Consider the following 16121-nt stretch of genomic DNA (forward strand, 5'->3'; position numbering starts at 1 on the left):
TTTAGGGGTCCTCGTGGTGTTATGAGGGGACGCTCAAGCGGCATCTTAGTCCTCCTTACCGCTTACTTACCGCCTAGGTTGACTCAGCTCTAGACCACTCGCCTCGACTCGCCCGTGCCATCTATTCACATTGTGACATTCGCCTCTTATGCTTAGTCGTCCCGTGCCAGCCCTAAACCCTAGTTCTGAGCCTTTATTTCTATGCTAATACTCGTATTGTGCACAGGGCATAGCGTCTCCTAGCCACACCTGTCCCGCCCCCCTTCCGAACACCCGGATCTTTAATGGGGCAGTAATCAAATCCGTCCGATTACGAACTAGTATCAAACATTCTACAGGGCCCATGCTAGTAAACGTAATGAATAAATCAATTTACCGTGATATCGCTGCCTATATTTACGAACTTTCAGTTACTCTACACCCGGACGTTGATATCTTCCACTTAAATAGCTATGAAAATACAACGCCACAATCGACGTGACTATTAATGAATTCCCCTACCGGAAAAGAGAACGAAAGGGATTATCTTATCATGCGAACTCTCATCGCCACACTTGTCTAGAGAGGGCTATTCGACTCTATCGGCACAGCGGGAACAGTAAAGGCGCATCTCATCTCTGGGCGTATGTTTCCCAGTAGCAGGCTTTTCACGGTCGGCTTTGGCAACATGGGGTTGCCCAGGCATATGTTATGAGGTGAGCAATCCAAAGTATTGAACTTGTATATTCGCATTAGAAGCAGGCTCTGTTTCTTTCTCCAGCCTGCATTGCGTTGGTAGCACCTGGAATAGTTTGTGGCCACATTGATTGGATAGTATATGAGCATGGTCGTTATCCGGTCACAGGTTGATTAATTCCATGACTTGCCAATAGCTGCCTCACGCTGTGCATCAATTCTTAGTGTGCACGTATCAGTTGCTTGGCATGCCAAGATTACGCCCTAATACCAGTTAGTGATCATTCCAACACACTCATCTGTCCAGTAATTTGTACTACTCGCTTACCCCACGTCATTCATGGGTATTTAATATCACACCCCCTGAGGGTCAGCTTTGCTGTTTTATCACACTAAGCGGCATGCCGCTCACATTGACTGCGCCTACCCTATAACACGACATCGAACTACAAAATGTAAATATTACAATGAAAATAAGGGGACGTGATGAGGGTACACAGTGTGCGTAGAATATTTCCCTGTGTTGAATTCTTTACCTGCACATCCATTTTAGATTTGTAATGTTACTCGTCTCTGTTTCTGTCTTGTCGAGGATGGAGCAGGATTTTGCAGGAAGCCGCATTTTTTGGCTGTTTGCCCTTTACGATAGTCACTGCTCTCCAGGACCGGTAAGACTCATCAAATCAATTTGGACTCATGGTGAGTGGAGAAAGTGGACATGAGCATGCATAAACCCAGTGTACCTTAGCGTATCTCGATGTGCACACCAATTTTAATTACCTAGTATACGGTGATCTACTAAGGGGTCTCAACATTTCCTCGAACGAACGGGGGGTTGAGCTAGAGTGAAATGTCGAGATCCCCCTAGTAGCCCCCCTAAATGGTGGTACACTTCAGGTCTGTCTGTCCAAGTTAGCTACGGTTCTCAGTGCACGTCTGATCTCTAGATACGTTGCCATTTGGCGAGCACCGGGAAGTGATCGGAGGGAGCGACCTTGACATTGTCCGCTTCTAGCACGTCTTGAATCTCCTGATCCACGCTGTCTAGAAGCATCTTCTCATTCCAACGAGGTTGCCACCCGATCTGATATGCGTTGACGGGGATGAGTGGGGTGCTGCATTACTCGTTAGTTCTCTGCGTAGGCGCCAAGGGGGTGAGAAAAGGAGTGTACCAATGGGTTCCCATGATTCGCGCGATCATTGGGGGAACTCCAAGAGATACCGCTGCCATTTCGTCGCTGGGCCAAGTCTGTGTTTTCGGCTCCTCGACAAGCCCGAGGGCGTGCAGCTGCTCAGCAAAACGTTGCATCAAATCCCAACAATACAGTTTGTGAGCAACCGCGAAGTAGTAGCCATTCTCGCCGTTCGGAATCGCCTCTGCCTGCAAAATCTTTTCCATCAGAAGACCATAGAAGGCTGTTAGATCTGAGATGTGGACTGCAGCGGGGTTCTATCGTGTGTCAGTACGTTCTGAAGAAATGAATGTCTCGAGACAGCTCTTCCAGCTATTACACAGACACCAAGTGTTGGTCACAGTATACGGCTTTTCTTAAGTTCATACAAGATGCAAGAATAACCTACCCCGTTCTTGTCGAATTGGTGCACCGCTTTGTTCCTAATGCTCGCTCTGATGAAGGTTGGGAAGGCAATGGACATCTTCTTACACTCGCCCGTACCCCGTCCGTCTGCAAGAAGCTTAGCGCAAATCTAAGGAGCGAGGCTTGCCGCGCTTTGCAGAAGTGCCATTGCGTCAGAAACTTACAAACAGCTGGAGTCACAACGACAAGGGTTGTTACGCCCTGTGTTTTGCCTTCTTCGATGACTTGGATGTCAGTCTTTCGCAGTACAGTATCAGAAGCCATCATCTTAAAGTTTTTTTATGGTATGTCGCAGCACTTACGAGTCGGATTGGGTTATTCGCTGCCAACTGCTTCTCCGTCTCGAAGACAGCATCGGTATCTTTCATCTCTTCGGAGGGCCAGCCAGCCTCTGGAGCAAATGCAGTGGTTCCCGAGGTCTAGATGAAGTTCAGCAGGTTATCTGGTGCAGCCTATCCACGAATCGCTCACATGCACGAAGTATGTTTCGGTTCCAGTGGCCTTGCGACGCTGACCCAGAGCCTTTATAAGATAGGACACAGTTTTTGGGTCGTGCGAGCTGGCCGTATGGAGGATGATGCCAACTGCCATGAGATAAGCCAGTCGACCTTACAGTGTTTTCGTTGTCAACATACTCTCATTGCGAAGCACGACTTCATTTACAGCTGTTTCGTCTGTAAGATCAACACAAACCACGTTGACGCCTAATTTGGCCAGGGTTTCGGCTTGTCCGTCCGATCGAACGGCGGCGCTGATGTTTGCCGTCTTGATCAGACCGCTTGTACGAGCAATGAAGTCCGCGAGGATGGAACCCCCGCTGTAATGGTGTTAGTATATCGGCTAAAGATGGAGGAAAGGGCCTAGTCGTCTCACATGTAGCCTGCAGCGCCAGTGATGAGTAGGTTTCGGTTCATGATGCTGTATTGGGTAAACAAGTTTCAATGATAGAAATGGTCCCTCGATTGCTGAATTCCAGAGTACAAACCTCGGGCCTATTTATATCCCATTCCATTCTGCCTAGAGCCCTGATACTTTTGCCAAGCGCATTCGCATCTGTGATAGAACCATGCAATGGGTGGATCAGATCGTATGCTGGCCAATCAGCCCTGCACCAGTACCTACGGAATCCCGCGCGATTCCGTGCCATAGAAATACGTGGTGAATTTGTCAGCTCAGGCATTCCCCGACTCCATTGTCCATGATGTTACTGCAACAATGCGTGGATTGCCTCTTCCTGTCTTACATCGTTAACACCCCATCGGAAACATGGAAACCCGCGGGAATCCCCCTAGCGAGCGATCCAAGAGTCGCCCGCCGATCGCCCGCCGCTCAGTAAGTTCATGTGCAATTCTGTGAGCGGCCAATTTGGACTTACTTCTCAGTGCGACCACTGTCGAGCTCGAAAGGTCAGGCTATCATTGTCAGAAAACGGAACAGAGAAGCTGAAACCTCACCACGGGACAGATCGGCTGTGACAGGGGTTCGCCTTGTTCGAATTGCATCTCGGCCAAGCTCAGGTGTACTCACAGCGCTGTTGCATCCAACACGATAACGCATAAGCAGCGGGTGACAATTTCCTCTCAATAGTGCGCCGATCTCGCGAGCGTCTTCATGTTCGTTTGGGAGGATACTGCGGAGTACTAATTGGATTGTGTTTGTCCAGCGAGAAAAAGATTGACCACATCGCGAAGAGTATCGACGACATTAAACTTCTTCTTGAGAGACTCAGCACACCCTCAGATGCTGAGAAGGTCGAAACCCACCCACCGCTCGTTAAAAGCGGACTGCCGAAACCTCTGGCCAAGTACCAACCCATTGGTACCGCTAATGGTGAACACATACCGTGGGATCACTCGGCTTATATCGTCGGATTTGTCGATTGTGTCGCCGAATATGGAGGGGTAGAAGGCGTCCCGTCCGGAGCGGGCTTTATTATTTCTTCTCTGAGGAACATGGCACAGACTCTGGTACGTCCCGATATCAATCGGGACTTCGCTTCCACCCAGGCAAAGACCGCGAGAGATCAGACTGACGCTTCTCCGATGCCACCTTTAGAGGCTACTGTTGCGGCATTGCGGTGGGTCAAGGGTTCGTTACTTACGGTGAATAGATGTCACGGGCGTGTCTAACACTCCATCCTAGTTCACGAACAACACCCCAGCCTCGCCTGGATCTCTCATATACTACCTCACGGAATGTTTGGAGAGATCTGCAAAAAGGTGTACTTTGCAATTGAAGACTACAGTGAAGTAGACTTTACCCTCGCAAATGGTTACCTATCTTACGTGTTTGCTGCACTTGCCGCTCAATCTAAAGAACTGGATTACCGAGAATACTGGGAACTCTGCCGAGATAACCTTTTCAGAGCGCTTTCGCGGCTACCTATGATTCTCCCTACATCCATGGAGGCAGTTGCTGCATTGACACTTGGGGTGGGTGCGCGTATTGGAAAAGCACCAAATTTCCCTCTAATGGTGACTTTAGACATATAACGCAATCGAGATACTTGATGCCTCTCGAGCTTGGACATTTATTTCAAATGCCTCGGATCTAAGCCAGAGGTTAGGATATCATCGCCAAGATTTCCAAGGAGAAACCGACCAATCCCTCCGCCTAGCAGAGGAACGTCTATTTTGGACTATTTATCGGCTGGAGAAGGCACTCTCGCTTCGGCTCGGAAAATTGTCCACGATTGATGATACGAAAATTATACTTCCTGGTTTTGACTCGCAGGCGTCACGATTTATGAGGCTTGGGAGGATTCGGGCACGGGTCGATGATCAACTACACAGCCCAAATAGCTTGGCCTGCTCAGGAGACGAAGGAGGACATTCGGCTGAGCATCTTGCTGCAGAACTGCGAGAAGTGGTTCGAGAAACACACCTTGGTGTTTTCGTAAGTTTCGGCGGCTCTCATTTTGTGACGAACTTGCTAATGAGGAGTTGAAGAGTGCCAGCGACCTGTCCTCTGAGATGGGCTCGATGCAAGTCGTCAATATACAGTGCGAGCTGGCTTGCCACTGTTCGCTTCTCGCCTTGATTCTCAGGGCTATTTCCACTGCAGGAGGCTCTCTGGAGCATTGCTTTGCGGTTGCTCGCGATGTTCTAGATATTCATCACCAATGCATCATAAGCCTCCGTGGTTGCGAGAATGACACGTTTATGATATCAAGATATCTTGACTGGTGGGTTCTGCATTTTCAACTATATTCATTTGCGGAAACCAATTTTGGATGCTATTACTTAAACCGCCTCTCCCCATCGTCGCTGACACGTACCTTTCTGGTTTTTACAGGTCAATCCTCTATACCCCCTTTATCCCGTTTAGCATTCTTTTCCCTCGTACCATTCAGCTATCGGATCTCGACGACCTGGCCCGCCTTGAACGTTTCGCAGCTTCATTCGGGCCTGACGAGGGTTCTTGCTCGTCAACTACACAACTTTACCAGCTGTATCAACTTCTCTCCCAAGCTGCACGTATCTACATCCAAGCGAAAGCCCCGATATTTCCTCTGACCTCCACCTCGTCCCAAAATCTGCCAGATTTGTTAGAGGAGGTTGATTTCGAGCATCTTGTCATGGAGGCACAAGCTGTGGCAAATGGGACCTTTGAGGTCGGCGATTCTCAGACGCCAGGGCTCAGCGGTTGGGATGATGACAATCAGCAGCTCATGGATTTGATAGATGATGAGATGTTTTCGACATCTGGAATACCTGAGGAGACTAGTATAGAACCCGAAGCTCCAGGAGGAAAATCTTGATGACGGACAAAGGCAGTAAATACAATGATCGAACGGCCAGTTCTCTGATCTACCAAGACCCGCCCCTAGGTTATTTCGTGTCTGCTTCTGTTCCAACTAAGATTGAATGTCTAGTGAGAAGAACTAACAATACATTTAACATTTCGCCCTGACTGAACGCCAAAGGTTTTCGCAACTCTCGATGTGCTGCCCAAGAGCTCAGTTTGGCGAAGTGTCGACCACGTGATAAGAGGTCTGGTGGTCTAGCGGTATGATTCTCGCTTAGGGAAAACCCTACAGCATAGCTTGCGAGAGGTCCCGGGTTCAATCCCCGGCCAGACCCTTCCTTTTTGCATATTTTTTGTCAAAGTCTACTGAAAGGAGTCATTTAGACGTGCAGATGGGTGATTCAATGTGTTGCAGTGGAAGATATGGACAGGGAAAGGGGAAGCGACTGCGAAGTTGATGGAGGCTTGGATGGGTGGAGTTGGTAAAATCGCATGCTGCTTTCTCACCTGTGTAAGCAGCTTTTTAGTCGGAACTCTGCGAACATAGATTCTGTATATTCCCCCTCGTGAATACTCAATCTCACATTTCCACAATCTCCACATCTCCTGAAGTCCTAATGAAACTTGCTACACAGCATTCCCATCGTGAAGCTTGGCTGCGTGAGTGCCGCGCCTATCCCACCACAGATACCCCCCAACTACAGCAAAAACCACCGGCATAGTGATCGCGAAGTACAATGAAAGACCTGGTTCTGTATTGATCACGAACCGACCACCTTCTGATGCAATATCAAGGTATCCCATCTGCAAAAACCCCTAAAGCCGGTTAGTTCGCTTACTTGCGTCGGTGAATTATAAACGTACCGCAATGAAAGTGGGGGGCAGGAATACTAGAGTCATAAAGGCGATAATCCGCATAGTACGGGCTTCTAGGATGGTACGAGAACTCATCTTTTCCATATTATGGGTGCTGCGTAGATGGACAAGATCACGAATCTGAAATGAGGTGAGCGAAAGTGTATCGACTTTTCTTGGAGACTTGTTAGCAAGAGGGCTCTTACCATTTCAATTACGGCTTCCAGCCTATGAGTTATCAATTGAACTTGATTGTGCTCAAACTCAAGCTCTTGAATGATGCTCTGTGCGTTGTGTGAGAATTGGGCCCTTTCAGCCACCACCTGACTAGGATGCCATATCATGAAGCTCTGTTCGGCTTTGTTCTGCACTGCCCTCAGAGTGACAATGTTGCAATGTAGGACATGGGAGGTGGTGTGAAGCTTGTCAATTATCTCTAACCCATACCCTAGGGTTTCCGCGTTGGCTTCACCAACGTCAGGGCGGTCATAGTGCGTTGCGGTAGCGTCTCTCTTCTGTGATTGATGTCAGTGAAATGTGGGTAGCTACAAATGGGGAGCATGGTCACAGACAATCTGCTCTACAGCTTTATGTAGGCATGAAACATATGCCGTCCAATTCGCTGTCAGACTCTCAAAGACGATATTTGGCATCACAGCCCATCCTTCATCCACCCTTGAACTGGGTGTAGAATCCCCGAGCTGTCGTTTTATTGACGCCCACAGCTCATCAGAGGGGTTGATAAGGAGTATTGTCTCATTGACTTGATTGCAGCGCTCATAAGAATGATACACTGCCTGTTGTCGTATGGACCATCGATGGACTTCGTCGTAGCAGGTATCAGTGTGCGCGGTCCGGCGTGTGTTACGTTCGACAAACCTCAATAAGCAGCTGAATTCAAATTCTAGCCGAATCATCAATATACCATCAATGAATGAGACATGAGAACTTACTGCCGTTCGAGCAACCGGCTTTTGCGGGAGGATTAAAGTGCGCTGCAGATTGACCAACATAATAATCCGACGACTGGTCTCTAACAAAAGTGGAGACGATCTTTTTAAAGCCCGCAAAGATGTTGAAGGAAGTCATGATCGTGCTTAAGGACTCTGGAGTGACATTAAGCGAGCCGCGTGAGTGCTGTTGAGGGATTATACTGCACCAGAAAGTTAGAGAACTCTCAGCCAGGACAGGCTTACAGAACTGACATGAAGGTTCGTGCCTGCTTGGTGGACCTGTGGGGAATGTAGATTGGTTACAATTTGGCCAGGATTTGCTTAGAAATGTCAAACTGACAGGTATGAGCGCAGCTCGTCCTCACTCTGCTCCTTTGAATCGTTGAAAGGTGCGGCCTGGAAAGGGTCTATGCACTTTAGGCTCGTTGATTGACACAAAATGGCGACCATAGAAGCCTTACCCAATTGCCATGCTTTGATGGAAGAAGCGTCCGAGTAGAGACCGTCAGTCTCCTCTGCGACATGATGGGGGACGATCATGATTTGAGACGCGGGACGCAGCACAGTGCTCGCCAAGTGCTTGAAAATTGAAGGTCCAGACTGACCCGTGTTGACACAAGCACTAGAATGTGTCCTGCAACCGCGGGTGTATGGACTTTGACGATTCCGCCTTGTACTCACCAAAAAACGAGGCTGCGGTGGTGGCTCAGGTGATTGCTTACGTTCTGTGCGATGCATGAGCGGTTGTTGGTCGAAGGTTCGAGAGCTGAGGCTCGTATTTTAGTTGATTACATACAGCCGTTTGTTCCCTCTGTATTTTATTATGCGGCTTAAATTCACTTTTATTTCCAATACGGATACAGTACGGTTCAGAGTGCGGCGATAGTTTTCATAGGCAGCCCGGACTTCACAAGGTCATTTCGGTCATTGATTTATCATCATCAGCCTTCATGGTAGTCGGGCGAAGCAATAATTGTGCCTGGTTTTGCTAGGCGCTCACCACCCTTCGCCTACAAGCTGCGCCATATTTCCCCGACAGTGCCCCTTCTGACTGCGCCTCGCTCGCATAATCTCCACTCAGCTGTACGACTTCCCATAATTGTTCCTATCGATCAGGGTTTTCTTCTCCTCCTAGATCTTATTAGCGCAGTGTGAAAGCAGAATCAAGTGCGCTGACTTCAGATAGAGCCGTTGCAGCCCAGATTCTATGGTCGCCAGTTGAATACGTCTATAAAAGTCAGCCCAACTGGTTTGCCAAGTTCATCATATAGATTTATATACCTCGACCATATAGTTCTGAGTCTTCACATTACGCTTATCCGTGGTAGTCGGGTATATCGACTCCATGTACTCGATGATGTGATCTCGATTCGCGTTGTGGCTTATGTCGGTGTAAACCCACGTTGCAGCCTTGTTAATGACGAGTGTAGTCTTCTTTTTAGGCATGATCTACTGTGCAAGTCAGTGCTTTTCTGAAAGTTGTGGGTATGTAAGAGGTGGAGATGGCAAAGCCGCAGGATCAAGGCACGAGACATTTATGAGGCTGGGCTAATGAGGCGACCATGTACCACGTCATCAGTAAGCTGAGTAGGCAATTTCTGCCTAATGACGGTTGCCTTAAAGATAAAGGTGCAGGAAATTTTTACTGGTTACAACTAAAGCGCTTGCGCTGACGAAGCTAAAGTGTTGTATTTCCTATCGATTTATTCCTGAAGGGGAGTTCCGTTGCGGCGTTGCTCAGAATCAAGGTGACGGCGAAAGGCTTCTTCGTGAGACCCGCTGCCAAATATGAGATGAAGAAAACGAGTCCGACGACTTGTGCTACAGACCTCGACCTCGTTAAAGAATTCATAGCTGTCATGTGGATGGCGATGGCGGCTACCGTCGAAACACCAGTGACAGCGCCTTGAGGGATCGCTGTGATCGTCTTCGCCGTGAACATCCTTACGTAGCTTGAACCCCAAAAATTCATATATCGCATCAGATTGAACGAAGATAGCCCAATAAACCGAGGCCAGGACTAGGATACCTCCCGTAACACCCAAGGCTATTTGACCTTGGCGTCTGAAAAGATCAAATATGACGACGGCGAAACTGAACAAGAGAACCACTAAACCTAGGATTGTCTGAAGTATCCCGTGCTTGAGCTTCTGGAATGACGAGACGTTTCTATCACGCAGTTGTCGCATCCACGGCGGCGGATGGCGTTGATCGGCAGGGAGCCAATTTCGCGCGGGATACCCTATAAGTCGGGTATGCACAGGGACAGGGTCCAGCCAAATGAAGCCGACTGCGACAAGTCCTGTAACCCGGTTAAGTGATGTTCATTACGGTTGTATAGACTAGGACTTGCCTTCAATCAAAAAGTGCCCATAGACCACAAGATTTCCTGAGAAGTTGATGGCGTCCTGGAGTTTGTCTTGTGTAGCGGTGAGACATATATAAACGACAGTTACGATCCAGTGCAGCACAATGCCACCTTCTGGGGTTCCTCGGTTAGTGAGTGGATCTTGATCCAACAGATACTCAACCGCTTGTTCGTTTTCGTTGACGTCATGCCAACTGAATTTGGGTCTTAGAGGGCCGGATCGCCTCCAGAACCAAGACCATGGCAATATACCTGCCCAGCCAATGCACTGTTTGACTACTCGAGGGTCAGTTAATCGAACGGAATGAACTCAAAATTGACGCAGCCAATACCTCTAACACTAGTGTAAGCAACACTGATCATACTGCCGATGGCTGAAATAGCTATAAGGATAGCCGTGGCCACTCCCGCAGTGTCTGAAAATTCACCAGCGGAATCTTTGGTGCTCACACTAAAGTACTGCGAATGTGTTAGCTCATTTATCTAGATGATTTTGAGTGTGACTTACAGCTGCGGCGTAATTTTTGGGTGTTTTTTGTTCCGGGAATGCGACACACTGCAGGTCAAATTAGCCAGGCCAGACTAGAGTACGGGGCTGGGTAGGCCGCCTTACAAACAGACAGGCCACAACTAAGTATAATATTCCGACCGAGGATACACCTAGGATGAAACCTGATCTGAGAACGGAAAAAGACGGAATTTCTCCAGTAACCTAAAACTCAGTTAGCCCCTGCGATGACGAGCTGGGATGCCGATAGGACAAAACAAACAAGAGTGGCATTTTCCCAGCCATGGAAACTAAACAACACTGTGATAAATGCAACAACCCAGTCTGCATGGTAAGTGGGAGGAGAACCATCGACCGGACTGTACCCCCAATCATTCGTATGCGCGCCATGTTTATTAATATAGGCTCCACCAAAGCCCACAATAACCACGAGCAAGAGGAGTTTTGCGGCAGCAGTGGCTCGGTTGAGCCAGCGGCTTTTAGACTCGGAGAGGTACAGCAGAAGGCAGATAGCAGTGGTGGCGGTAATAGCAAGGAAGCGAACAAGGCGCATATCCATGTTGTCGTCTTTGCCAACGGTGCCTTTGCCATTTGAAGCCAGCATAGTCTGGTTTGCAAACTGCATTGCGTTCGTACAGGTCGTGTAAACAAACACAAAGTAGAAGGCATACAAGGTGTACGCCCAGAGCCGTTGCCCTGAAAATACATCATCCAGCTGTCATCCAATTAGCCCTCTGTCAAGAAGTGAGAGTCCAGGTAGTTTAGTAGATACGAACATAGACTAGCTCGCCGCCTGTGAAGGGAAGTTTTCTGGCATATTCCAGATACATTATCATACTTGTAAGCGTCAGTGGTAGTCTCGATCTATAATCCACCCGTAGGGTTGGTTGGGTGCCTCACCTCAAGATGGTGTACGCAAGCCCGAGAACCCATAGCGCCATGGCCACTCTCTTACTCCGAGTGTTTACAAGAACCGTATAAGGGCCTGTAAAAATGCCCGTCCCAATCATCTTGTTGATGATTAAGGCTGCTACATCTCGCCGTGCCAATATTCGTGGAGCTTCAACCCTCGGGTCCGCCCCTTGGTTGTCATTCTCTGCATTGAGAGGCGGTGGTGAGCCACTGTCGGGGTCTCTGAGAGTCGTTTGGCCTAGGGTAGGTATATCGGTGGATGAAGGGGATGTTGATATTCGGTTCTCTATGGAGCTCCTCGAATCTGTTCGTCCAAGGCTCGTGGGCGATCTGGGGGATGTGTGGCCACTCATCGTACTGGCGTGTCTGAGGAGTGTTCAGGTCTCTGGGGGACTGAACGAAATTTGGGTGCCCTGGGAGCAAATAAATGAGTAGATACCTGGTAATAAAAGGGCAAGGCTCTGTTATGCACATTAAGCAAACCGGTTACAGCCCAATTGAGCGTGCATTGCGAACGACATATGTATCAAATTGCGAACAGCGCCCCACACCAACCTCGCGAGACATTGCACGGCATGGAATAGGGTGGAAAGCCAAGGAATGAAAAATTACAATTCCCAGCCGCCTCAAATAATTTGTATCTTGTGTCCTGTAGGTGATGAGTGACCAATCTTCGTGGGGCGCGTGAGTTACACATTGTTAGCTAGTAATGGCTCGCTTATGCATGGTCATACCAACAGAAGGATTCAGAACATCTCACAGGTGTAACGATAATTCTCCGTCACAGATGAATCTTCCATTGGAAAGACATTAAGGTGGCCACGAAGAACCGTTTGGGTCTCATCAATCTAGACCAGCCTTTCTCTTTTGATTGAACAGGGGGAAATGGAATGAGGAGAGAGTGGTTGGCATTTGCCCGTAGCATTCTAGACCCGGGTCAAGGCACCAATTCCAAGCCTCAGACACCACGACGCACCAGGTGTTACTTGTGCGGGTAGCTACTTCAACCACAAGCGAGAATTTAGGAACTATTCGCTGAGCTGAGACCGGACGCGTGCATGTAAGCGCTACAATGCCGCCACGGCTGAAAGCCACCTGCATAGGCATTGGAGGAGACGAGTGGAACCGAGATTCTTGGCGGTTTGGACGATAACGTAGATGCGGGTGATATGTGGCCTGATGGAAAACATCACAAGAACCGACTGTTTACAAATCAATACTCGTACGGGCGATAAATGACCAGTGCCTGATAGGCCGTCGACGAAGAACCCCTGGTTTTATTGATTGCCACTGGTTGGCTCTCAGCCTGTTTTGCTTCTGCAGCCTGATTTTCCTCCTGCATCTGCGTCGCCATACGAGACTCCCCGATACCGCAACTCCTTGGCGAGGCGGATGTTCCAATCGATATCGCTTCGCCTTGATTGAACCTCGAAGCGAAATCCTAGCTATCAGCCTCCTTGCTTCTCAATCCTAGGCAATGCTCAGGCATCTGTCTCTTCAGCCTTTTGCTAGGTGTGCTGGCGCTCTGTTTGAGCGATAATCCGCATGTCCGAGTTCGAAGGCGAGGACGCGGTTGAGCTGTTTACTTTTCGCGCCAAGGAGGCAAACTGCAACAACAATAAACTGCTGAAAAGACTGAAGAAGGAAACTAAGCGTGCGTGCCTACCAAGTTCGACAGCGAGCAATACGGAAGGCCCGTTATATGAGATGTTGCCAACGGTAGACAAAATTCAACGAGCACTCGAGCCCGGCGAAGTGCTGCGTTCACTGTGTTGCCACTGCCGGTTGTGTGGAAACGAGGATGACGATGAGAGCGTCCACGAGTTCGACCAAATGGTTTCCAATGGCAATATCTTTCGACCCGACAACATCAAAGGCCTCGCTGGACTAATATTCTGCGGATGTCTCTTCGCTCTGAAGGCATTCTGTGAGCCCAGACACCCACTATCCACATTGGTAGGGGGGTCGTTCCTTGACAGATCGCTGCCCCCGTCACTCCGCCAAGAACTTCGGTCAAGGCAGCCTCATATATTTCGCCGTTGGGGTCCCGGAACTCTAGACGCCTCCACCGATGATGCCCCAGAAAATGCCCTCCTGCCACGCGGTGACTCTCTGGAACGCGCTTTTCGAGACGCCATCATGCTGTGGGGGGCAAGGTTGTGAATGTACCGATACTCGAAGCATCAACTCAATGCGAAGACCGAACTACCCAAAACGTGCCAATCATTCTTCAGCAACGCATCTCGCCAGTTCCTTCTAGAAGGGATCCAAATGTTTCGGTTTCCTTCTACTTATCCAAGATTGAGCCAGGCTGCGCTCGACTACGAGGTCATGAGGTAAGATGAGACACATCCCAGTCACTACCCTGGGAGAATCCACGTTGTTAATTGAGGTGTAGGATAAAGACTTATTTCGCAAGGTCTACGACTACAGGCCTGACGAAAACGACTACATTCAACGCGCTATCCTGGAGGCCAATATTGCCATCAAATTGGCGGAAAGAAATCACGGGAGCATAGCACATGTGCTACTTGCCTTTCATCGGAAGGACTCAAACCGCCACTACATTGAATTGATGTTTCCCAAATACCTGAGTGACCTTGGAAAGCTCTTTTCAGGAAGTTATACGCCTTCTGAACCGCAATCAACTCAGAATCATACGGGGTTCGACCATCCATTATGGAAAGCTGCCATTGATGTTGTGGACGCGCTTGCCGTGATGCACGATGCTATCAACAAGGGGGAGATAGATTGCAACGGTCATTTCGATATCAAGCCGGCCAATATACTGATCAAGGAATATGGCAAAGAGGTGACGCTCCTCCTTGCCGACTTTGGGGAGGCTGCGGGCAATCGGTCGGGCACTCAGGACCATAAACCTCCAGAAAGAGATGCCCAAGACGATCGAAATGTGGGAGATCTGACGAAATCGTACGACATTTGGTCCATGGCTTGCGTGCTACTGCAGGTGTGCATTTATATCACGAAGGGACAAGGTGGAATTGAGTCTTTCAATGCCGATCGCTTCCGACCAGACTCCTCCAATCCTGAATTCTGGCACCTGGAAGCCAATGGGAGGTTGGGGCTTCGACCATCAGTTACGGCTGAATTAAAGGCGATCGAAAGGCTTTTGGTTGAAGACACTAGGACACGAACCATCGTTGCAACTTTGCGCTTGATGTTCAAGATTGATCCGACGAAGCGACCCACCGCTGCGGCTTGCTTGGGTTACCTCACATGTCCTCGTAACCAAAATCTGGTTCACAAGGGGCTTCAAGATTGGAATATATCCTACACCGCCACCGAGAGATCACCACCGATTCGAGCTACGCTGTGGTTGTACCGAGATCAACGTAATCGAGCCGACCGAGCTGTCACCGATGAAGAAATCACTCTTAACAACCAGCTCGTCAAATTCGAGACGAAAGCAATCAAAGAAGTGTACTTCATACCTCCTCGAGCCTTCTTCGATTCGGGGTCCAACACTCAATCCACATTCGCTTGCTGCTTCCAAAACCTCCATGACGGCGTCACCTTTCACTTCACTCGTCTGGATCAATATCTGGATTTCATCAGACTAATGACTTATCAGAAGATTATGCCGGCTGAGTGTAATAATCTCGCAAGCGGGATGCAGATTCGGGTCTCGAGAACCTCAATTCGGACGAAAGGCAAATTTATCTTCAGTGACACGTCTAAATTCATCGGGGGTAAGCTGCAAGTTTGGAAACAGGCAACGGAAGCAGAGTACAACAAGTCGTACCCGCAGTGGCCACCTTTAGAGCAACAGAAGTACATCAACGTGATGAGAGCCTCTGGAAAATAGCTCTATGGACGAAGACGAACAACATGGCCAACCAGTTGGTTTGTGTTGTGATTGACATCGGTACAAAAGCATTAAGGGTGGAAATCCCGGAGAACTCAACGATTGTATGCCTGACACAACTGCGCAATACGGCTTTTCGTGGTGCCGTGCTCAAGGCATTGAACAACGAGGGGATTCCCGGGTTTCCGATATCGCCGGATCTACTTTCGACGAAGCTGCACCTCCAATTGGAAAAGGTTAAGATCACGTTTGAAGGCCCGCAAGGTGAGTTCATGCCGTTTCACGCTGAACATTGGCCAGCCCGGTAACTTACGATGGCAGATCGAGAAAATTTTGTAACAATTTTGAAGAACGGAGGGATTCTCAAATAGTTAACCCATTTCAATCGGTTTGTTCGATCTCGCAAATCGAGCACTAGACAGGTCGGGAGTTGCAAATTCGGAGTCGGTTCTCGGGTGATAGAAGAGGTAGTGGATGCCGAAATGCGTCCATCATCTGCTACCTCGGCGATTATTTAGTTTTCGTTTTTTTGTTACCCGCCAATTTATTTAATAAAGAGGAAAGCCGCAGGACATTTTAGTTGCATGTACTTATAGATCGCCCGTATTAGTTTTGATGCTGCTTTTGCTCCACATTTGAACGACTTGGCACTTCCTTGGTGTCCTGATTGACGCAAATT

At 48.8% G+C, this 16121-nt stretch overlaps 5 protein-coding genes and 1 non-coding gene across 6 annotated transcripts; 3 read left to right on the top strand and 3 right to left on the bottom strand.

The window, feature by feature from the left end:
• Positions 1 to 1618: 1618 nt before the first annotated feature.
• On the bottom strand, positions 1619 to 3187 carry BGZ61DRAFT_482401 (uncharacterized protein; the record flags this gene model as incomplete). The annotated part of the gene is made up of 8 exons (XM_046249393.1): positions 1619 to 1790; positions 1848 to 2125; positions 2257 to 2360; positions 2438 to 2510; positions 2576 to 2692; positions 2745 to 2857; positions 2909 to 3090; positions 3147 to 3187. 8 exons carry the CDS (start codon positions 3185 to 3187, stop codon positions 1619 to 1621), a joined length of 1080 nt encoding a protein of 359 aa, XP_046099723.1.
• A 588-nt stretch (positions 3188 to 3775) lies between these two features.
• Positions 3776 to 6056, top strand: BGZ61DRAFT_458908 (uncharacterized protein). The gene is made up of 5 exons (XM_046246815.1): positions 3776 to 4361; positions 4416 to 4705; positions 4758 to 5168; positions 5222 to 5457; positions 5568 to 6056. Exons 1-5 carry the CDS (start codon positions 4226 to 4228, stop codon positions 6031 to 6033), a joined length of 1539 nt encoding a protein of 512 aa, XP_046099724.1. The 5' UTR covers positions 3776 to 4225; the 3' UTR covers positions 6034 to 6056.
• Positions 6057 to 6264: 208 nt separating this feature from the next.
• Positions 6265 to 6355, top strand: BGZ61DRAFT_t175. Its single transcript has one exon. It is a non-coding gene; the product is annotated as a tRNA-Pro (tRNA).
• Positions 6265 to 8564, bottom strand: BGZ61DRAFT_458910 (uncharacterized protein). The gene is made up of 8 exons (XM_046246816.1): positions 8290 to 8564; positions 8169 to 8235; positions 8081 to 8107; positions 7829 to 8028; positions 7448 to 7779; positions 7082 to 7390; positions 6885 to 7016; positions 6265 to 6836 (listed from the first exon to the last, which is right to left on the bottom strand). The coding sequence occupies exons 1-8, from the start codon at positions 8366 to 8368 to the stop codon at positions 6648 to 6650; spliced, it is 1335 nt and encodes a 444-aa protein (XP_046099725.1). The 5' UTR covers positions 8369 to 8564; the 3' UTR covers positions 6265 to 6647.
• A 931-nt stretch (positions 8565 to 9495) lies between these two features.
• On the bottom strand, positions 9496 to 12108 carry BGZ61DRAFT_103983 (amino acid permease-domain-containing protein). The gene is made up of 8 exons (XM_046236862.1): positions 11605 to 12108; positions 11481 to 11541; positions 10967 to 11419; positions 10810 to 10908; positions 10705 to 10752; positions 10529 to 10655; positions 10182 to 10472; positions 9496 to 10130 (listed from the first exon to the last, which is right to left on the bottom strand). Exons 1-8 carry the CDS (start codon positions 11967 to 11969, stop codon positions 9532 to 9534), a joined length of 2043 nt encoding a protein of 680 aa, XP_046099726.1. The 5' UTR covers positions 11970 to 12108; the 3' UTR covers positions 9496 to 9531.
• A 1053-nt stretch (positions 12109 to 13161) lies between these two features.
• BGZ61DRAFT_555537 (kinase-like domain-containing protein) lies at positions 13162 to 15813 on the top strand (the record flags this gene model as incomplete). Its single annotated transcript, XM_046255624.1, has 5 exons — positions 13162 to 13543; positions 13798 to 13952; positions 14015 to 15326; positions 15443 to 15706; positions 15764 to 15813. 5 exons carry the CDS (start codon positions 13162 to 13164, stop codon positions 15811 to 15813), a joined length of 2163 nt encoding a protein of 720 aa, XP_046099727.1.
• Between the last annotated feature and the right edge of the window lie 308 nt (positions 15814 to 16121).

The sequence above is a fragment of the Ilyonectria robusta genome (genome assembly GCF_021365365.1).
Source record: "Ilyonectria robusta strain PMI_751 chromosome Unknown BGZ61scaffold_21, whole genome shotgun sequence".
NCBI lineage: Eukaryota > Fungi > Ascomycota > Sordariomycetes > Hypocreales > Nectriaceae > Ilyonectria > Ilyonectria robusta.